Source organism: Macaca thibetana, chromosome 1, assembly GCF_024542745.1.
Source record: "Macaca thibetana thibetana isolate TM-01 chromosome 1, ASM2454274v1, whole genome shotgun sequence".
Lineage (NCBI taxonomy): Eukaryota > Metazoa > Chordata > Mammalia > Primates > Cercopithecidae > Macaca > Macaca thibetana.
In genome coordinates this window covers 76945855-76968907 of record NC_065578.1, presented here as the reverse complement: position 1 = coordinate 76968907, position 23053 = coordinate 76945855, and the positions used below count along the sequence as shown (strand labels likewise).

General features: G+C 37.2%; 1 protein-coding gene across 10 annotated transcripts in view; it reads left to right on the top strand.

Moving 5' to 3' along the window:
* The window catches only part of ZZZ3 (zinc finger ZZ-type containing 3), a 122107-nt gene that overhangs the window by 40240 nt on the left and 58814 nt on the right, over window positions 1-23053 (top strand). For 5 of the 10 annotated variants that reach the window (XM_050805016.1, XM_050804969.1, XM_050804995.1 and 2 more), the window contains 2 exons: window positions 4622-4755; window positions 12836-14391. In XM_050805016.1, the coding sequence (XP_050660973.1) occupies window positions 12887-14391 (1505 nt within the window). In that variant the 5' untranslated portion in view covers window positions 4622-4755; window positions 12836-12886. Of the gene's footprint in view, window positions 1-2169; window positions 3821-4621; window positions 4756-4831; window positions 4895-6663; window positions 6820-12835; window positions 14392-23053 lie in introns of those variants that run through there. The other 5 variants (XM_050805049.1, XM_050805026.1, XM_050805034.1 and 2 more) reach the window with 3 other exon arrangements.

The window sequence follows — 23053 nt, the reverse complement described above, 5'->3', positions numbered from 1 at the left end:
TTGTTTTGTCACCTAGGCTGGAGTGCAGTGGTGTGATCTCGGCTCACTGCAACCACCACCTCCCAGCTTCAAGCAGTTCTTCTCACTCAGCCTCCCGAGTAACTGGGATTACAGGCACGCGCCACCACACTTGGCTAATTTTGTATTTTTAGTAGAGACAGGGTTTCATCATGTTGGCCAGGCTGGTCTCGAACTCCTGACCTCAGGTAATTTACCCACCTCAGCCTCCCAAAGTATTGGATTACAGGCGTGAGCCACTGCGCCTGGCCTGAATCTGGATTTTTAAGGATGAGGTTTAGAAATTTGTATTTTATTTCATTTTCTTCTTATTTTTTATTTTTATTTTTAAGAGACAGGGTCTCTTTTCCCCAAATTGGAGTGCAGTGGCTGTTCATAGGTGCAGTCTCACTACTGATCAGCATGGAAGTTTAGACCTGCTGTGTTTCTGACCTGGGCCCGTTCTCACCTCCTTAGGTGACCTGGTCGTCCCCTGCTCCCCTGAGATCACGATATTGATGCTAAACTTAATGCAGACACCTGAATGACATAGTGCACTACAACTTAGAACTCCTGGACTCAAGCAATCCTCCTCCCTTAGCCTCCCAAGTAGCTGGGACTATAGGCATGTGTGACTACGCCTAGCTAGAAATTTGTATTTTAAACATGTACCTAGATTTAATGCTTATGAACACTAAAGTTTTGTTTCTTTTAATTAATTAATTTTTTAGAGACAGGGCCTCACTTGGTTCACCAGGCTGGAGTGCATTGGTGTGATCATAGCTTACTGTAGCCTGCAGCCTCAAACTCCAGGCCTCTTGCTTCCTGAGTAGCTAGGACTACAACAGGTGCACACCACCATGCTCCACTAATGTATTGTGTGCATTTTTTTTTCTATAGAGACAGGGTCTTGCCATGTTACCCAAGCTGGTCCCAAACTCCTGGCCTCAAAGTGATCCTTCTGCCTCGGTCTCTTAGAGAGCTGAGATTACCAGCATGAGCCGTCGTACCCAGCCCAAACACTATAGTGTTTTAGAAGAAACTGATGTAGTTTTTTCAAAGTCTGATCATCACTGGGAGCCCATACGTTGGAATGACCTGAAGTGCTTAATTGACAATGAAAATTTATGCATTTCTGTTCAGGCCTTCTGAATCTTAATTTAAGAGGTGATTGGGTCCAGGTATTTCTTAGACACACTAAAATTTGGGAGTCAGTAACCTGAAGTACTTCACAGATGTGATCTCTTTCGAACTTCACAATAACTCTGAGAGGTAGTAGGCAGGTATTATGTCTTTCGTTTTATAGATAAAGCACAGATAGGCAAAGTGACTTGCTCGTGGTGAAATAATTATTGATGACAGAGAATCACATTTCTGTCTCCTCCACCAAATCCTATACTTTTCCTACTATCTTTCTGCTGACTGTGAAATAGGCTTATCTTTGAAAATCTATAGAAGGTATCCAAGACACTGAACATGTGGTTCTGAGCAATTTAGGGAGCCAGAAAAAGGTACTCGTCTTTGATTATTGTACCAAATGAAAATTTGGTTCAGCTCTTTATAGCAAGTAACTGTGAAATCTTAATTATCTAGGAAAGGTGTTTCTGGGCTGGGCGTGGTGGCTCATGCCTGTAATCCCAGCACTTTGGGAGGCCAAGGTGGGTGGACCACCTGAGGTCAGGATTTGAGACCAGCCTGGCCAACGTGGCAAAACCCTATCTCTACTAAAAGTACAAAAATTAAATGGACATGGTGGCAGGTGCCTGTAATCCCAGCTACTTGGGAGGCTGAGGCAGGAGAATCACTTGAATTCAGGAGGCAGAGGTTGCAGTGAGCCAAGATTGCACCATCGCACTCCAGCTTGGGCAACAAGAGGGAAACTCCGTCTCAAAAAAAAAAAAAAAAAAAGAAAAAAAAAAAGAAAGGTATTTGTGTCTTTGACCGTATTTTATTTTATTTTTTTTTCTTGAGACAGAGTCTCAATCTGTCACCAAAGCTGGAGTGCAGTGGTGCGATCTTGGCTCACTGCAACCTGTACCTCCCAGGTTCAAGCAATTCTCTGCCTCAGCCTCCCGAGTAGCTGGGATTACAGGTGCCCGCCACCACGCCCAGCTAATTTTTTTTGTATTTTTAGTAGAGACGGGGTTTCACCATGTTGGCCAGGCTGGTCTTGAACTCCTGACCTCGTGATCCACCCACCTCAGCCTCTCAAAGTGCTGGGATTACAGGCGTGAGCCACCGCACCCGGCTGATCGTATTTTAATGCTTTTTACAACTGACATTGAATTGAATGTCTCTTTCTTATAAAATCATTTAAAATCATAGTATAGTGCCCATATGTGGTATTTTCACTTACAACAAGCATCAGGTAATAAATATGACTCTGTTGTATGACCTTCCTTTTAAATTTTTTCCAAGCTCTTATAAAACTAAAAAAAATTTTGCCTGAAAATTTAGGGATTGTGGTTAGCTTTGAACATCATTGTTTTATTTTAATAGTAAGTTGTGTGGCTTATATCCTGGTTATATCACTAGAGCTGTATCTTCTAATGAGATTTACGTAGTCTTTTGAAGTGATTACATGTGTGCTGTGAATCTGAGATCATGTAATCTATTTAATACAGTAGTACCAGTGTTAAGACTGCAAGAAGTAGGAAAAGTAATTCTTTCAGTGAAGATTGGTTTTGGGTTTGCTTTTGGAACGCTTGAATAGTCAATGAATTTTATTAGTACATGAAAACAAGCAAAGCTCTGTTCCAAGGGAATAAATAAGATGGCTTTAGGAATAGGACTTAGATAGTTTGCTTTCCATTTTGTATGCTTTTTAAATGACAAAATGCTGTTTTTTAAACTTCTAGAAGTAAGTTACTGTAGTTAAATAATTCAAATGAAAAAATTACTGTGTATTGTCATAATTCAAAGAAGTGTTTCTGCTGCAGAAAGCATATAACAGTTTTGCAGAATGCTTAAGTTTGAAATGTATATTGAATGAAGTGAAGAACACAGTATAGGGGCTACAAGAGTTTTGACTAGTTTAATTTCCTTGCTTTTGGTACAAGAGAGGTCATGACAATTTTTAAACTTAAAAATTAGTTAGATCTGTGTTTTTTTTTTTTTTTTCTTTGTCACCCAGGCTGGAATGCAGTGATGCAATCAGGTCTCACTGCAGCTCTAAGGATCCTCCCTAGCAGCTGGGATTACAGGTGCACACCACCACACGTGGCTACCTTTTTCTATTTTTTGTACAGATGAGGCCTCACTTTGTTGCCCAGGATGGTTTCAAACTCCCAGGCTCAAGTGATCCTTCTGCCTTGGCATCCCAAAGTGTTAATTTTTTTATGGTTTTACTTGTATATTTTTAATGTTTGAAAACGAATAAGGAATTGTATTTGAGGATAGATAATAGTTTTTTAATCGCCCTATTGTTAATGAAAGTTCTCACTGAGAATATCTGAATGGTTGACAACCCTAATAACTTGATCCAGAAAGCATGTGTAAGATTATCTGCATTTTCATTAAAAAAATTTTTTTTTTCCAGATACGGTTTACTCTGTTGCCTAGGTTGTAGTGCGGTGGCACGATCATGGCTCACTGCAGCCTCAATCTCCTGGGCTCAGATGATCCTCCCACCTCAGCCTCCCAAGTAGTTGGGACTACAGACACACACAACCATGCCTGGCTAATTTTGTTCATTTTTTTTTTGTAGAGAAGAGGGCTCACTATGTTGCCCATGCTGGTCTCGAAAGCCTGAGCTCAAGGGATCCTCCTGCCTTGGCCTCCCAAAGTGCTGGGATTACAGGCATGAGCCACCATGCCTCGCCAGGTTATCTCTATTTTCCATGTAGATTTGTACTTTTTACTGTGTAGTGGAGTGGTACAGCATGATGAAACGTTTTAGAATGCCATTCATACACTGCTTTCTTTGATATGTATGAATGAACATTCTTTTGTAGCTCATTTTTTTCACCAATAAACTGGTTAAAATTATTTAAAATTCTGTACAGTGCTTTTGGTCATCATTATAAGTGTGTGTATCTATTTCTCAGAGTTGTAATCATCACCAAGTCTGTTTTAAGAAGCTTACCTTTAAGGAATGTTTGTGCAGCTACATCTCAGTTTATTTTAAATAACACTTATTTTCTGTTTACTTCCAAGATTACTTGAGAAAGGTATCAGATGTTTAAAGTGACATTTAAAGGACAGTCATTATCTTTTTTTACTTCATTTTTAAGCATTATAGATTTATTCCCTAAAATATAAAATACACAAAAAAGTACTTTTGTATTAATGGAGAGCAATTGTAGACTTAAGGAAAATGACATATATCTATCTTGGTAGTAAGAAAAGGAACCTGAGGAGCTCTTCAATTTGTAAGGATTTAAGTTTAGAATTAAATTTAGAAAACTTGTATGTGGGTGCTCTCTGAGAAGAACTTGGAAGTGTTAGCCAATCATCTTAGTTTGTTGAAGACACGTATTTCACAGCTAAATGTAAGGAATTATTTGTGAAGTTTAGTAGAAAATGAAGTGTGCTATATAAGTGTTTGGAAATATTACCACTTTTATTCACAAATTTGTAAACAGTAACACATCTATAGTGATTATATTATGGTTTCCCTTCACAGATATCAAGTTGTTCTAGTACGACCATATAAATAAATAATACCTGAAGTCTCAGTGTAACATGGACAATTAACAGTGATGACAGATAAATACAGACGCGTGGGGATCAAATACTAGGCGAAACGCTTTTTAAAAGGTAAGAAAATAATGTAATCTTAATTAAGGCCAAGTGGGGTTTAGTTAGAAGTAATTGATTGAAGTTTCTTTTTCAGTGTATCAGGCTTTTACAAAACACTGCAGGATCCTGTTTATTTTAATGCCAATAGAGCTCAGCTGTAAGTATCAGCTCTGTGAAAATAACAGTTGCAGATGTTCTTGTCTGCTAAATATCGTAGTGGATACTGTTCCTATAGTGAACTCTATTCAAATAGAGTAGTTATGTGGTTGATTAGAACTTGATAGACTGCTACTAGGGCACATTCCAGTATGCTCAGAGATATACTTTAAGTTGTAGATGATCTTTGCTTTTGATGATTGCTACTACCATCACACACTGTAGAACATAATGTTTTGCCATGTTTGTGAAAGGCTTCAGTGTTTGGTACAAAGGAGTTGTCACTTGGAGTCTGTTATAAGAAGAGTAGATTTTCAAGTCAAGGGTTACTTTTTGTAGGATCATGTTTTCACTGAGCTTCTCCCCATGTTAACTTAGAACATTTCTTAGTGTACTGTAGTATTAAATGGTTATTAGCCAATTTTCCTACCTAGTGGTTTTTAAAGCATTTCCAGGGCATGTTTGGGAGAGATGGCATCTATAGATATTAGATATTGTTAGCCCTATTCCCTTTCTAGCTGACTAGAGCAGTAACCTATTTTTACTAGGCAGTAAGTCTGCCTAGTCATTACAAGATTTTGTAATTATATCAGTCTTTAAGTTGTAATACTTCCCCCAAAATGTATCATTATAATATCTAGTTTTATGCTTATAATAAAGTGACAGTTTCTATCATAAACATCTACTGGTCTTTTTTTAGTCGTCTTCCTTGTTTTCAGATGGATACTCATAGTAACCCATTTAGCCAGATTGTACCTTTTTTTTTTTTTTTTTTTTTTTTTTTGAGACTGAGTTTTGCTCTTGTTGTCCAGGCCGGAGTACAATGGGGTGGTCTTGGCTCACTGCAACCTCTGCCTCCCAGGTTCAAGCGATTCTCCTGCCTCAGCCTCCTGAGTAGCTAGGATTACAGGTGTATGCCACCATGCCTGGCTAAATTTTTTGTATTTTTAGTAGAGATGGGGTTTCACCATGTTGGCCAGGCTGGCCTCGAACTCCTGACCTTGTGATCCACCTGCCTTGACCTCCCAAAGTGCAGGGATTACAGGTGTGAGCCACTGCGCCTGGCCTGTACATTCTTTGAAAAGGATATCATAATAAATTATTATAAAGTAAAAATTGACCAGACCGTTCTAAGAAATGAAATGTAATTAGATTAATTAAATTATCTGGCAAATTGGGTACTAAAACCGGAAAATCCTTGTTGTTCTTGTTCTTGTAAAAAATACATATGCCAAAAATAATAGAAATGTCCTTTTGTAATTGAATTTTATAGCATTTTAATAAGCATCCAGGTTATCCTATGGGTATAGAAGATTTGGTTATTTGTGTGATTCTTTCATGCATAACCTAAATGGTTATGTATACTTGATGTTGAGAATTTGGAAAGTCCTCTAGAACCAGAGTAAGAGATGATATATAAATTCTGTTATGAGAAATGTTTTCAAGGGCAATCTTTAGATCACTGCCAAAAAATACTGCCTTAGAGCAGTGTCTAGAAAAGAGCAAGTCACATTTTGACTCAGTTTAAACTAATATTGAGTTGTAAGGATTTGGTATATTTCAGGATCTTTTTGGTTTGCTTTTGATGATTTCTAAAAATCCTGTTTCAGTTTCTTAGTATCCTCGAGGCTACGGAGTTACCAAGAAGCATGAAAGATGTCACTGTGAACAGATTCTGTACCTTTATTTCTTCTTATTATAGAAGGAGTAAATCTATTAGCATACATTCATCTTCTTTAATCCTTTTTTTTTCATTATTTTATTTTAAAGAAAGAAATTTAGGAGGTTCTAGTATTCTCCATGGCTGAAGCTGAGAGAGTCTGAAACCCTGATGCTTAAGCTCCATTCTAGATCATAGCTCCAACTCCTTCAGGATATAAGGAAAAGAGATTATATTTCCACAATGATAGATCTTTGGTTGTACAGGTAAGTTATTTAGTTTTGCAGTAGTGAAGACAACTATAGTTTGACTTCCTTTTTTTTTTTTTTTGAGATGGGGAGATTTGTTATTTTTCCATACATTCTCTGTGTGACAAATTGTAGTTTGGCTGGTTGTTTATAGGAGTATGGAGCTACAGGGAATGGATTAGGAATGAAATATTCCTCCCCCCCCTTTTTTTTTCAACAGGGGTATAAATGAAGTGACTGATTATGTTGGAATTTTTGACTCAGGAGGCATTATGAAATTCCTTGACTTCCTTTTCCCGATTGTCTTTTGAAGTGTGTTTTCATTTACTTTTGTCTGTCTGACTGTCTGCTTGTCTGTCTGCTTACCTACCTACCTACCTACCTACCAATCTACCGACCATCTGTCATATATCAGTTTCTATTAATGAGAAAGAATTAAGAAGTCTTTTTATATAAGACAATACATAATAGAGTTCCCAGACTTCAAAGAGGTGACTATTTAAGAACCTTAAGTTGAATTGCATGGGTGGGTTACCAGTTATGCTTCTACTTTTAACATTATAGATATGGTGGTAATTGCACTGCTGAGGTATTGTCTTAAAATAATTACATGACAAACATGGCCTCAACATTATTAAATACTTTGTTTATATTCTAGACAACTAGAGAAAGAATCATATTGGTAACACTTTCCAGTTGCATTTGCTCTTTTTTCCTTTTACTTTGGTTTGTCTACATGAATATATACTGGTATCATGACCAGTTTACTAAAAATTGTTCACTTAATAAAACTAAATATTATGATAATAAATATTAGCTAGAACATTGGTGTGATGGAAGATTGCCAGCTCCTCAATTCCCAAAATAAACTTTACCATTTTGGTGATTATAGTAGGAAAAAAAGCTTATAGGCAAGGTCTTTGAAATATCTTTTTGAAATTTCTTTCTCTTAAGTAAATAGCTAGAGAAGTGTGTCATTAGGTAGGCCTTTTTTGTTTAATAATTATTATTCCTTTTAGTTCTTATTGATACAGTTCTACAGATATGATCACAGGAGCTGGAAATTTATGACCTGAAACATAGCTGATAATGCTTCAAAGAGTGTTTTTCAGAATCCTATAGTTATATTTGGGTAACAGTAGATTCAAATTTATGGGAGGGCAATTCAGCAGCAAATATGTGGGTAGGATATGTGAAATCATAGGTAGGATTCAGGGCTTAATATGAATGGAGAAGTTGAAATTTGGTTGACTGGTCCTTCTAAGATATGACCTCCAATAGGATGATAATTCATGAAGGTGGGGAAGAGAGGAAGGGAGTCTGGTTAATTCTAGTTACTGACCGCACTCTCTTTCCTCTGTATTCTAGAAAGTGCCACTATTCATTATTTGGTAGATAACGTATAGGAAAAACTCCAGTGTAGTTGTTAGATTGGGTTTTGCCCGTATGAATATGTTAATTAATGGCTTCCCTTATTTCTAAAACTAGAGTAATTGCGTTTCTAACTTCAGATGGATGCTGTCTAAGGTTTTCACCATATACCTCTTATTTTGTTAGCCTACAGGGGTATTTTCTGAGATAATTTGTAAATAAGTTCATTTTTATTCCTTAATATTTGGCAGAAATATAATTTTCTACTCTAAGCTTCATTGTATTCTTAAGAAACTTTTTGTGATGCAGCTAAAATGAGGAAAACAACTGCTTTAGTCTATAATATTTTGCTAAGCATGACAAAACAATGTTGAGACTTGGTTGAGATAATGCAGACTTTTTAGTTTTTATTTTCTAAGAGATAGGCTCTTACCATTGTCCAGGCAGTTCTCAAACTCCTGGGCTCAGGTGATCCTCTTGACTCAGCCTCCTGAGTATCTATTGACTGTAGGTGCCCCCACTTCCCTGCCCCTGCACCTGGCTAATGTAGACATTTTTGGTCCCCTTTTATTAACTGAATTTTGCATTCAGTTTATTAGATGATCATAGAAAGTATGTGCCTTTTATATATGCCTATCCAAAATAGAAAAGATAAGAAGAAAAAGATTAGAACAGAAAAAATTCATCAGAGGGAAGATTAGCAAAATTTTGTTTAACTCTGATCTTAATAATTTTAACCAGTTTATTACCTCAAGTGCACATCACATGTTAATTTCAGGCAAGATATTTTTATAGTCTTCCATTTGGTGCTTCCTTGGCCTTATGTATTTTTTTTTATTATTAGGATCCAGTAAGAAATTAAAGGATATATTATAAATAGGTCTAATTTAGTTTGAAACTTGATGACTCTTAGTAGAATTCTGTCTGACTTCAGTAGCCTAAGGCAGTGTTTCTCAAACACTAATACATATATGAGTCACCTAGGAACCTAATTCACTGGTAGGTCTGGGGCAGGGCCTCATATTCTGCATTTCTAACAAGCTTCCAGGAGATGCCCATGATTGAGTTGCAAGAGTCTGAGGTACCACAAGGATCCTTGTTATAAAACAAGTTCTCTTTCAATACAGCCCAATAGCACAGAATTTGAGAATCCTAAAACTAGGGCTTTGTTCTGGTTATTGAGTGAAATGAAAGCATTTTTAGGGTGTAGAAGAAATGAAAAGAGACTTAATCTTTTATATTAATCAGTGTTTTCAATATTTTATTTAACTTTCATATTAATCAGTGTTTTCATATTTTAATCAGTGGAATGGTGAAGAAGTAAGATAGGCCTCACTATATGTGATTTTTTTTTTTTTTTTTCATTCGAGACAGGGCCTTGCTCTCATCACCCAGGCTGAAGGGCAGTCACATCACTGCACCCTTGACTTCCCAGGCTCAGGTGATCCTCCCACTCAGCCTCCCTAGTACCTGGGACTACAGGCATGCACCATTACACCTGGATAAATTTTTTGTATTTTTAGTAGAGATAGGGTTTCACCATGTTGCCCAGTTTGGTCTCGAATTCCTGGGCTCAAGTGATCCACTTACCTTGGTTTCCCAAAGTGCTGGGATTACAGGCTTGAGCCACCATGACCAGCTTATAGGTGATATTTTTTAGCAAAAAATATATGTATAAAAAACAGGTTCTTAGTACTACTAATAATAGGTTCATTTCATCCAAAATAGTCTCTCTTTGAGAAGTTTGTACTGCAAGGCAGATTTTGCTCCCATTCAGATTGGTGTGGAAAGAAGAGGTTAAGGAAGTCTTATTATTGATTATTGGAATAATTTAAGAGGTTTATAGACCCTTAATTGGGATTGCATTTTGAAAAGTAAAGATTAACAGATTCTTTTGTGTGTTTATAAAGTATTTCTATTGCCAGTATTATTTTTGAACCATAAATTATGAGTATAATTAAATTTGCATTAAAGATAATATGGATTAGATTTCATAGGCATTTTATTTATTAAATTAACTTAGTCTTATGCTTTTTTGTGTGTTTACATACATATTTAATATTTAAAAATAAGTAATCTTAACATTTTAGAGTGCCGGATTTGGATACATGAAACAAATAAGTTGCTTTTCATATATTTCAATTTATGTTCTTTTCTTTTTATTTTTTTTGAGACAGAGTCTCGCTCTGTTGCCCAGCCTGGAGTGCAGTGGTGTGATCTCGGCTCACTGCAACCTTTGCCTCCTGGGTTCAAGTGATTCTCCTGCCTCAGCCTCCCGAGTAGCTGGGATTACAGGCATGTGCCACCATGCCCCGCTAGTTTTTTGTATTTTTAGTAGAGATGGGGTTTCACCATGTTGGCCAGGCTGGTCTCGAACTCCTGACCTCAAGTGATCCATCTGCCTCAACCTCCCAAAGTGCTGGGATTACGGGCATGAGCCACTGTCCCTGGCCAGTTTGTGTTCTTCTAAAACATCATTTGAAGTTTAACTTAAATGTTTTATAACTAAAAGTGGAAAATTATGGGACACTCAGTGTTTGTTACCCATGAAAAAAACAGAAAGATTGTAATCTTAATGATAATATATTAGCAAATGAGAATTAAATGTCAGCAGTTCTTTTAAGGATTCCCCAAAACAATAAAAGTTTACTACTGTAAGAAATGTGTTTCTAAGTTCTGATTGGTGTCTCGTACTTATTGTTCACTTGATTGCTATGAAATTCTCTAGAACAAATAACCATGCTTTAATTCCAGGGCTAGTTTTGTGATTCTTACAAGATTTAAAAAAATTGTTAATTAAAAATTTAAAAGTATGCCATACTCTGAGACAACACTAAACTCAGCCAACTTAAATATTTACAGGGTACTTTCTCACTTGTCAGCAGGCAGGAACAGGGAGATTATTTCCTTTAGTGTTTCTTTTTTTATATGTGGTAGCATGTTGCTGTGTCTTCTGTAATTCTTCCAGCCTTTCCACTATTAGATACTTCTTGTTGAAGCAAAGGAGAGATTGTGTTTGATTTTTAGGGAAAGGAGTCAGAATGGCATTTTGAGGTTTACATGGGAAGGGAGACTGTTGATGACCAAAGGCAGGAGGAAGGGACTGTGAAACTTTGCACTATTGCTACCACTGGCCTCTTTCTCTAACTAATCATCCTGCATCTCACTCAAAGTTAGGCGGTAAAATGACAGGGTACTTTGTGAAAACTAAACAGAAGAGGAGCAGGGGAATAGAGACTTCAAATGTTAACAGCTCCTTTATTTTGCTTGATGGGAGAGCCTCTGGAAAATATCACCAACTCACTAGTTTACCCAAATGGATCAATCCAGGCATTTTCTATATCCCTTACATTTCTGTCATGTAAACCTCAAGCATCCACACCAGAATACCTTTTCATCTCCCAAACCACACATTAAAACTGGCGCTGGCATATGCTATACACAGGAGTGCGAAGAAGGAAAGGGTGGGATTATATGAGTAGTCTTGATTTCTTAAATGTAAGTATTTGCTTCAGAGGCTTCTTTCCCATTTTTCCGATCTTTGGAACAGTACCTTTCACCTACTAATTTATGGCTTTATTTCTAGAGACTAGGAAGGCTTGGGTTTGGTTTGTTTTGTTCTTAGCCAGTGCAAGCTAGCATTTTGATTTTTATCTATTTAGTTATGAAAAATACTGCAAGCAAAATTTTTTGGATGCCAGATTATTAGTTATTAAGGGATTTGATCTGAAACTCATTTTGGCAAAAGTAAATTAAAAAGAGGAGAGCCTGCCTTTCTATATACCAGGGACATTTTGAAAGAACACGAGAAATGATTGGAATAGTTTTTGAAAGATAGCTGCTATATAGGTTCGATATTATTATTTTATTTATTTATTTATTTTATTTGTTTTTGAGACGGAGTCTCGCTCTGTCGCCGAGGCTGGAGTGCAGTGGCATGATCTCAGCTCACTGCAACCTCTGCCTCCTGGGTTCAAGTAATTTTCCTGCCTAAGCCTCCTGAGTAGCTGGGATTACAGGTGTGTGCCACCACACCTGGCTAATTTTTGTATTTTTAGTAGACACAGGGTTTCACCATGTTGGTCAGGCTGGTCTTGAACTCCTGACCTTGTGATCCTCCTGCCTCAGCCTCCCAAACTGCTGGGAATACAGGCGTGAGCCACCATGCCCAGCTGAAGATTATTATTTTAATGACCAAAATGAAATCACATCTTTAGGATAGATATTTTCTGGGTATTTTATGCCTATCTGAGAGGCAAATACACAGTGAGGCAGGTATGGTCTCTAGAGTCCTGCCCTTCCACTTACTAGAATTGTGATCTTGGATAGATTACTCAGTGTGCCTTAATCTTACTCGTGAAGTAGGGATGATAGTAGTACCTATCTGAGTTGTTATGAGACTTAAGTGAGTTAATATATGTAAGTTATATAGAAAGACTCATGGAACATATTAAGTGCTGTATACTTGTTAGCTATAATTTATATAATTATTGGAAATGTTAAAGAATTTTTGTCACATAATTTAATATTGGCAGTTATATAGACCGTTATATAGACCATAACGTCCGAGTATACTTGGATTAAAAAAGTTATAGCTTTATACTTTCGTTCTAGGTATATTAACTGTTACCTTTTTCTCATTATTTTGTTTACATTTTTGAAGGTTTCCCAATGAGTGGATCATGATGACCGTATTGTAGGGACTTGCCATAGTATGGCTGCTTCCCGATCTACTCGTGTTACAAGATCAACAGTGGGGTTAAACGGCTTGGATGAATCTTTTTGTGGTAGAACTTTAAGGAATCGTAGCATTGCGCATCCTGAAGAAATCTCTTCTAATTCTCAAGTACGATCAAGATCACCAAAGAAGAGACCAGAGCCTGTGCCAATTCAGAAAGGAAATAATAATGGGAGAACCACTGATTTAAAACAGCAGAGTACCCGAGAATCATGGGTAAGCCCTAGGAAAAGAGGACTTTCTTCTTCAGAAAAGGATAACATAGAAAGGCAGGCTATAGAAAATTGTGAGAGAAGGCAAACAGAACCTGTTTCACCAGTTTTAAAAAGAATTAAGCGTTGTCTTAGATCTGAAGCACCAAACAGTTCAGAAGAAGATTCACCTATAAAATCAGACAAGGAGTCAGTAGAACAGAGGAGTACAGTAGTGGACAATGATGCAGATTTTCAAGGGACTAAACGAGCTTGTCGATGTCTTATACTGGATGATTGTGAGAAAAGGGAAATTAAAAAGGTGAATGTCAGTGAGGAAGGGCCACTTAATTCTGCAGTAGTTGAAGAAATCACAGGCTATTTGGCTGTCAATGGTGTCGATGACAGTGATTCAGCTGTTATAAACTGTGATGACTGTCAGCCTGATGGGAACACTAAACAAAATAGCCTTGGTTCCTATGTGTTACAGGAAAAATCAGTAGCTGAAAATGGGGATTCGGATACCCAAACTTCAATGTTCCTTGATAGTAGGAAGGAGGACAGTTATATAGACCATAACGTGCCTTGCACAAATTCACAAGTGCAGGTCAAGTTGGAGGACCACAAAATAGTAACTGCCTGCCTGCCTGTGGAACATGTTAATCAGCTGACTACTGAGCCAGCTGCAGGGCCCTTTTCTGAAACTCAGTCATCTTTAAGGGATTCTGAGGAGGAAGTAGATGTGGTGGGAGATAGCAGTGCCTCAAAAGAGCAGTGTAAAGAAAACACCAGTAACAACCTGGACACAAGTCTTGAGAGTATGCCAGCCTCCGGAGAACCTGAACCATCTTCTGTTCTAGACTGTGTTTCAGCTCAAATGATGTCTTTATCAGAACCTCAAGAACATCGTTATACTCTGAGAACCTCACCACGAAGGGCAGCCCCTACCAGAGGTAGTCCTACTAAAAACAGTTCTCCTTACAGAGAAAATGGACAATTTGAGGAGAATAATCTTAGTCCTAATGAAACAAATGCAACTGTTAGTGATAATGTAAGTCAGTCTCCCACAAATCCTGGTGAAATTTCTCAAAATGAAAAAGGGATATGTTGTGACTCTCAAAATTGTGGAAGTGAAGGACTAAGTAAACTGCCCTCAGAGGCAAGACTCAATATTGGACATTTGCCATCTGCCAAAGAGAGTGCCAGTCAGCACATTACAGAAGACGAAGATGATGATCCTGATGTTTATTACTTTGAATCAGATCATGTGGCACTGAAACACAACAAAGAGTATGTGTAAATATGGTAACCATGAATTCTGCTTTGTTTATTATTCCCCAAGTTTTTCAGTATCTATTCATAAATGTCTATTCATAGTGTTTTTATTACAGCTAAAATTAATGTTTTCACTAAAATTTTAGGTTTAACATGATTTTCTCAACTCCTAGAAAAACTCCAAAAAAAGACTTTTAAACTCAACTCTACACATGTGTTCTATGACAGCATGGTCTTTCCAGTTCTGATATTTCTTGTCTCAATTAGAAAAGACATGGTTGGTAGTGTTTTTGTTGTTTTAATATGTTTTATATCATTTTTAGTTAATTTATAAAATGGAAACACATCGAGTTACCACAGTATGCTTTGATTTATAATTCTAGGTAGCATAGAACAATTAATGAGTGCTTAGATATCATCCAGATATGTGAAGTCTAGCAGGCTTGATATCTACTTATATCTTACTTACATTTAATTCCCAATTAAAATTTTTTATTAAAAAATGTGCTTTATGCATCATCTTTGACTTTTGTGACTTAGAGAAGTGGATATTACTGTTAACACTATGACAGTATATTGTAATTAACATATTAGCAAGAGTTAGTCTACTGGATAGTTTACATAAAACATTTGACGTAGCTTTTCCTGATACTAAATATAAAGGAAGACTGTATCTTAAAATATTACCAGCTCTCAACCTTGCTAAGTCACTGTTTTAAATAAAGAATTCTGTATCCAAAATTTTCACAATATTACTTGCTTAGATTTTCTATATTCGGGGCCGTAACACAAAAGATTTGGAGCTTACTATGTCTAGATAATCCTGAAAGGAACTATAGCACACAGTGCTCTTAAATATCATGATTAGCAACAGTAAAAGACAGACTTATGTAATAAGTTAATTACCTTTACTCCTACAGGGTAGGCTTTTGAATTAATACCACAATCAGATTATATAGACTGTACATAAATACTTTGAGGAACATTTCTAATAGTTTTGTTGTGACAATTGCCAGACCCTGCTATGTGTCAGATCAAAGTATCAAATCCTGGTTGTGGGGACATAATATTATTTTTGCCATGCATTGTAGATAGTTTAGATTTGTATATGGTAATACAGTGATCTTTCAGCGTAGGCCTCTCTTCTGAAAAGTTTTCTTCTGCTCTTTTGAAATACTATTTTAATATTGTATTTGATAGTTCATGTCATCTGAGCATTTTACAATTTTGTGAAAATGTTAGAGTCTCGAGTATTTGGAATATTTGAAGTCTAATTTTAGATAGCAGAACAACTCATAAATGAAGTGTTTTTTTGTATTAGAAATAAGTTGAGTTCTGCTGTTCATATATACTAACAGTTTTTTTTTTTTTTTTTTTGAGACAGCATCTTGCTCCATCGCCCAGGCTGGAGTACAGAGGTGCAATCATGGTTCACTGCAACCTTGGCTTCCCTGGGCTCAAGCAATCCTCCCTTCTCAGCCTCCCAAGTAGCTGGGACTACAGGCGCATGCCACCACGCCTGGCTAATATTTTTTTGTATTTTGTAGAGGCAGGGTTTCGCCATGGTGCCCAGGCGGGTCTTAATCTCCTGGGCTCGATTGATCCTCGCACCTCAGCCTCCCAAAGTATTGGGTGTAGGCATGAGCCACTGCACCTGGCCTAGTATCAGTTTTTAAAGGTAGACCTGTTTATCTGCAGTGCAGGGAAGGAGAGCATATGTCTTAGGAAAATACCAAAAACTAAAGAAATGTGAATTTTTATAAAATGATATATGTTCTATTCTGTGCTTTTTATTGTTTTAATCTTGACTGGTTATTGATTGTGGAAATTTTTTTTCTAGTAATTCACTACAGTATTACTTTTTGTAAGAGATTGCCTGATAATAATTCTGAAGGATGATGTTCACATAAAACAGTTATCTAAAGATACAGTCGTAACATTGATATTCCACATTCATAACCCTTTGAGGATGAGAACAATACAGCTTAATGGGTGCTTTTATACATTTAATATAGTGTGCTTTTATATGTTTATTTTTCATGCGTTCCTTAAGATATAGAGTCCTTTGGAATTTGGATGCTAGTTGCTTTGTTAGGACAGTGTTTTCGAATTAATGCTTCATTGGGTGACATTGGGGAAAACAAATTACTGATTCTTGCTTTTTTGCCTTGCTCCAGATCATTTGAAGGATAGCACTTTTTTTTTTTTTTTTTTTTTAAATCAACCGGGCTGGAGCACAGTGGCACAGTCATGGCTCACCACAGCTTTGACCTCTCAGGCTTAGGTTGTCCTTCCACCTCAGCCTTCCGAGTTGCTGGGGCTTACAGGTGCACGCCATCACACCTGTCTAATTTTTTGTAATTTTAGTTGAGACAGGGGTTTGCCATGTTGTCCAGGCTGATCTTGAACTCCTGGGCTCAAGTGATCTGCCCGCCTTGGCCTCCCAAAGTGCTGGGATTACCGGCACGAGCCACTGCACCAGGCCAGGATAGCACTTTTGAAACTTTATCTTTTTTGTGTTTTTCAAAGGAAGCAAATCAGAAGTGAGATGGAGTATCATGATTAGCATCTCAGAGCTAATTTAAGGAAAATTGGGGGAGGGTGTTTGATCATGTCAGATCTAATCTCTTTCAGTAAAGTCTCTCTTTCCTCCCCTATACCTTCATTCCTATGCTTTTTGTCTAGAGCCAAGAGATGGTTGGATATAATATTGGCTCTTTTTAATCCAAGTTGCCATTGCTAAAAATAGCATCATGACATCTGTCTGGTGCTTTCAAGTCTCAAGTAAATGTCTGGCAGTTTGAAAATGATGTTAAAAAGCACTTGGGTTTTTTACTGTCCTGTACGCACGTGTACATACCTTGTCAAATGTTACTTCACTTCCTTATTCTCCCTATGCTAGAAAAGTTCTCCAGGTAATTGCTTTTTGAAACCGAGGTTGAGCATTGCCCAGCCTAAACATGAATATCTCTACCAGTAGGGAATGAATATTTCCTGATAGCCAGTTTTAAAAGTAGGTTGTTAACAGAAAATTCTGAGCATGGCATAGTTGTTTGTCAAGAGCCAGGGGGACATAACTCTGTGTTACTCTAGTTGAAATTTTTCCTCTAAGCTAACAGTGATCAACGGCCTTCTATCCTAGTGTTCAGCTTATAGTTTATCTGTCTTGTGTGCAAAGATATCCCATATAAGGTCATCTGATCACTTGTAAATGTTTGCAAAAGTATTGTGTAGAGTCTTAGTCTTAGATGTAATTTATGATAAGTTAGGCAACAGACCAGGGGAACAAATCTGTGGATGTTCCGGGTACTAGCTTGATGCCTGTCTAGATGCCATCCCTCTTCTCTAGCGCATAAATCCACAGTGTTCTTTTATATATTTTTCCAAATGGAGTACCCCACTGTGAGAAAGGGACCAGAGAATATCTTTTTCTCTGGCAAGATTCCATCTGTGGATTATTTTATTAGACATGACTTCTGAAAGATTAGGGGTGGAGGATCAAAAGAAATATTCTATCTGAAAGCTCTTTGATCTTCAGGGTTGATAGAATCTGTTAAAGTGTTAGATAATACAGTACCTAATAACTTCTTTTTTGGCTTAAATAGCCTCCCTGAATGAGATTATTTACGTAACTGTGATTGCCCTTTCTGTTTGGGAATTGACCTCTTGCTAATTTTTGAAACAGGAGCACTGAAACAGATCTCTAAATTTTGAAGGTCTGGCTCCAGGAAGCACAAGTGTGGAAGATTTTAGCTCTTAGGCTTTAATGTTCAGAGCATTTCTTCCAATTCAAAACGTAATCACTGGAAAATAAACTTCTAAATGAAAATGTGATTTGGTCAGCTGCCTCTGAATTATCATTGTGCAACATTACTTAAATAAATTTATGTTTGAAAGACCTTGGGTATCTTCATTTAAGGATTGTTGATATTATAACATTTCATGAACAGATAAGGGGGTGAAAAGTCAAATTTAGGGATTCTAGATTCTTGAGATCTTACAAAGATTAACTTATTGATAACGGATTGCTAACATTTATACCAGTTCTTAAGTTTCTACGTAATGAACCTGTAAGATAGTTATCGCTCATCTAATAGTGTTGCTCAGGTACTCTGCAGGTGAGAGTATTATTTTCAAGCCACATTAAAGAGTTTCTAAGAATTGTAGTGTTAAACTTGGTTTTTGGAAAATGTTAATGATAGTAAATAATTATAATATGTCCTTCTATTGCACCATGCTTATTTCATAGTTGATTAAACAAACATTTGATATTTTCATCAATTTTGGAAGCTGCATAGAGAAAATCTTAATCAGTTCTTGGAGATTTACTTATTGAGAGTCTACTTTTACTGTTGGTCAAAGTAATTTCTTTCAAGGGACCAGAAAAACTCCAGAATCTTGCTTAAAAATCACTAGAGGAGTCATCCTGCCCTGAATAAGATTACATTTGTATTGTGCTTCGTAATTTACAAATCAGTTTCATTAGTTTCTCATTTGACTATCATGACAGTTTGAAAGTAGACAGGATAGGTACCGTTATACAGTCCCCATTTCCTAACTTGTAATTAAGATTTTTAGATTATTAATTTTAAGTAACATAATGAATTACTACATAGGATCAAACTTCTATCTTTTAATTACTAGTTTGAACTATACTTGGTTACCTCATCCAGTGAGGACTTATTTAATGGACTTTTGGGTTTGTTTCTATGTTGAGAAACCTCATGGAGCAGATCTTGGGGACTCAGTTGTCAGGAATTGTTTACCCTGAGGTTAAGCTCTGTTATTGATTATCTGATTATCTGATTTTTATTTGTTATAGAACCAGCATTATAGGTAAGTAATTTGCTTTATTTATTGAATGAAATACTTTCATGTTCACTATTTTAAAGAACATCTTATTTGTGAAGAATAAACTGGTGAAATAAAACTATGACTGTAGCTTGATTTCAAATAGAGGATTTGGATAATTTGAAAAGAATATTCTGGGGTATTTTAGAATGCAGTAGGTATATTAAAGTCAAAGATTACTAAGGAAAGCTCATGCTTGGTGTACCTTCTCAACTCACCAGAAAAGGCTGTAGGATAATAGCCAGATTTACCCCTCTAGTCTGTCACAAAGATTAATGGGAGGAGAGAGGTAGCTTTCTAAAACAGGGGTCCCCAACCAGTCCGTGGCCTGTTAGGAACAGGCCGCACACCAGGAGGTGAGCAGCGGGCAAGCAAGCAAAGCTTCATCTGTATTTACAGCTGCTCCTCCCTGAGCTGCACCTCCTGTCAGATCAGCAGTGAAATTAGATTCTCATAGGAGCATGAACTCTATTGTGAACTGTGCATGTGAGGGATCTGGGTTGCACGCTCCTTATGAGAATCTAATGCCTGATGATCTGTCACTGTCTCCTATCACCCCTAGATGAGATCGTCTAGTTGCAGGAAAACAAGCTCAGGGCTCCCACTGATTCTACATTATGGTGAGTTGTATAATTATTTCATTAGATATTACAATGGAATAATAACAATAATAGAAATAAAGTGCACAATAAATGTAATGTGCTTGAATCATCCTGAAATCACCCCTCCTGAACCCCCACCACCCGGTCTGTGGAAAAAATTGTACTTCAGGAAACTGGTTCCCAGTGTCAAAAAGGTTGGGGACTGCTGCTCTAAAATATGTAAGTTTCGCTTGTAAGTAGAGTAAACCCATTGACTAATCAAAACATTAAGTGAAGTTTTTGCTTTTTCCTTTGAATATCAACTTGTTTTGTTTCAACTAATTTAGATGGTATCTAAAAGTAACTCTCTGCCGTAATCCAAGTATATTTGTACCCAAGTATAATTTAACCTTTTCTTTTCTTTTTGAGACAGAGTCTCACTCTGTCACCCAGGCTGGAGTGCAGTGGTGCCATCTCAGCTCACTGCAACCTCTGCCTCCCAGGTTCAAGTGATTCTCCTGCCTCAGCCTCCTGAGTAGCTGGGATTACAGGCATGTGCCACCATACCCAGCTAGTTTTTGTATTTTTTTTTTTTTTTTTAGTAGAGATGGGGTTTCACCATGTTGGCCAGGCTGGTCTCGAACTCCTGACCTCAAGTGATCTGCCCACCTTAACATCCCAAAGTGCTGGGATTACAGGTGTGAGCCACCACAGCTGGCCACACTTAACCTTTTCTTTTTGATTTAGGTTCATCTTTTGACAGAGGTTATGAAGTAATACTTTTCTGGCATCATTGCCAGAGTAGGTCTGTTTTTTTCCTGTGGTAAATGATTTTGGGCTGCTTGGTTTTTTGTGTTCTTATAATCTGTTTCTTTTCTATGTTCTTTTCTAAGTTCTGTGACTTTTTGTTATTTTCTTCGTTTTTGTTGGCTTTCACAAGTCACTGCTATTATAGTACCTTCCTTTAGTAACTAAGACTTTCCTTCTAATTGACTGCTTTTAGTTTTCTTTGAACTTGGATATCAGAATAACACTGTCAGAATTATGTCTCATGGTTCTTTAGTGATTGATATATTGAGGAGTTTTATCTTTGAATAAACACGTGTTAGTGTGTGGGATGTTTGATTGTGTTTTCTTGTTTGTATGCTTTCCGGTTTGGGGGCTGTGTTTATGTAAGTTACCAGATCTAAATTCTGAATAGGGAAACAATAATTGTTTCCTTATATATGGTAAGAAAGACTCATTTAGCAATAAACCCCATCTGAAACAATTACTTATCTACAATTTTGACACTAATTGAAGCTTAGCTTTTAGTTGCAGAAACTTAATTTTGGTAATTTTTTATAGAAGTGTACAGAAAAAAACCCAACCTTTTTCCTTTTGTATTCACTCTTTCTCAGTACTTCAATTCTGACATCAGATCTGTAGGAAACCTCAACTGTTCTTCTCTGTACTCACGCTCAACACTTCTGTGACCAGATTTGTGGTGATTTTTCCCACTGACCAATTCTCTGACTCAGTTGGATGTCCTACAATTCCATTCAATATTCTGACACTAACTGTAGTTAGTGCAGACCCCACAGGTTAAAGTCTTCATCCTACAAGACTGCCTCCCACTTCAGAAGCCAATCACAAATGGTAGGTCATCAGGTTACCCACAGTTTCTGTCTGACTTGACTACAAAGTGGAGGTTCCCACCAGCCCCTCCTCAGATTCAGTAATTTGCTAGAGTGGCTCACAGACCTCAGGAAAACAATTTATTTATTATGGCCGATTAATTACAAAGGATATTTCAAAGGATCCAAATGAAGAGTCAGATGAAGAGAGATGTACGGCAAGGTCTGGAAGGGTCCCAGGCACAGAAGCTTTTTTTCCTGTGGAGTTTGGGTCGGCCACCCTCATAGCTCGTAGATGTGTTCACCAATCTAGTAGCTTCTAAACTTTGTCTTTTAAGGGTTTTTCAAAATAGAGCTTAATTTCTCAGGCATGCATGATTATTAACTCAATCTCCAGCTCCTCTAACCTCCCCAGAGGATACAAGGGTTAGGGCTTGTAAGTTGTAATGATGGCTTGCTCTTTATAATGACCATCTTGCACCCAGGACTCCACCCAGAGTGACTTTATTAGAACAAAAGGGTCTCCTGTCATCCAGGAAATTCTAAGGGATTCAGGCACTGCTGTCACTCAGAAAATTGTAGAGGTCTTAGGAGCTATGTGTCAGGAACTGAGATCAAAGACCAACTATTAGGGACAAAGATTTTTCTAGTATCCCTATTTACAAGAGTTTTAGGAGCTCTATGCCCAGAACTGGGAGTAGAGACCAATATATTTATTTTTTATTATTTTACAAGTAGGTTTAGGAATGTTGTATTTTTACATATTAGTAAGAAGAGTATACCATATATGCCATTTTTTGTGTTGTTTCATGTTATCAGATATTATAATGTATAGTAATAAATGGGAAGAGATCTGTCTTGTGACCTACTTCTCTCTTTTTTTTTTGGTCTCACTTTTCAGTGGAGTCTTTTTGTTTAACTTTTCTTTCTTTTATTGTGGAAAGCTGCTTTTGTTTGTCTCTTTATTCTCTGATTTTAACAGGGAAAATCTGAATGTGGCCAGAGGAGACTAATAATTCGTGCAGGACCCTCTCAGGCAAGATTTTCTGTGGTATGCTATGATAGTATTTTCACACATGTCTGCTAGTCTTGGGAACTGGATTATAGACATTGTACATATGTTGCTGAGGGTCAGGGTTTTGTTTTCTTTCCTTAAAAAATGTTGACATTTGTTCTGACAGGCAGTTAATTTGGGGATAAACTTGGTCCTGTTAAGGCTTATGCTTACCTTTGTTAGGGGAAGTACAGAGTAGCCTGTTCTCTAGATCTTGGTTAGCCTTCTGTAGTATGGCCTTAGTGATATCTTGTTTAAAGAGGTAATTTACTATAGTTGATGGAATCCTGAATGTTTCTAGCCTTGTGAGGACACTGTTAGTTGTTCTTTATATAGCTCCTTGGTAGTTGTTCTTTGCTTGGTTTGTGGAGTCTCATCTTATGTGTGTGCAGCATTATATTCAGCCAGACTCGAGAGGACCTCTATGCAGATAGCATTGTTTGTCTTTCTGTGTTGCTTCTTCCTTTTTGATACTCCGTCCCACAAATTCTAGCTGCTTCAGCTTCCCCAAACTGTTTTCTGTCTCTCTGCCCAGCAACGCACCTCCCTGTTCTATAGTACTGACAGTACTTCCA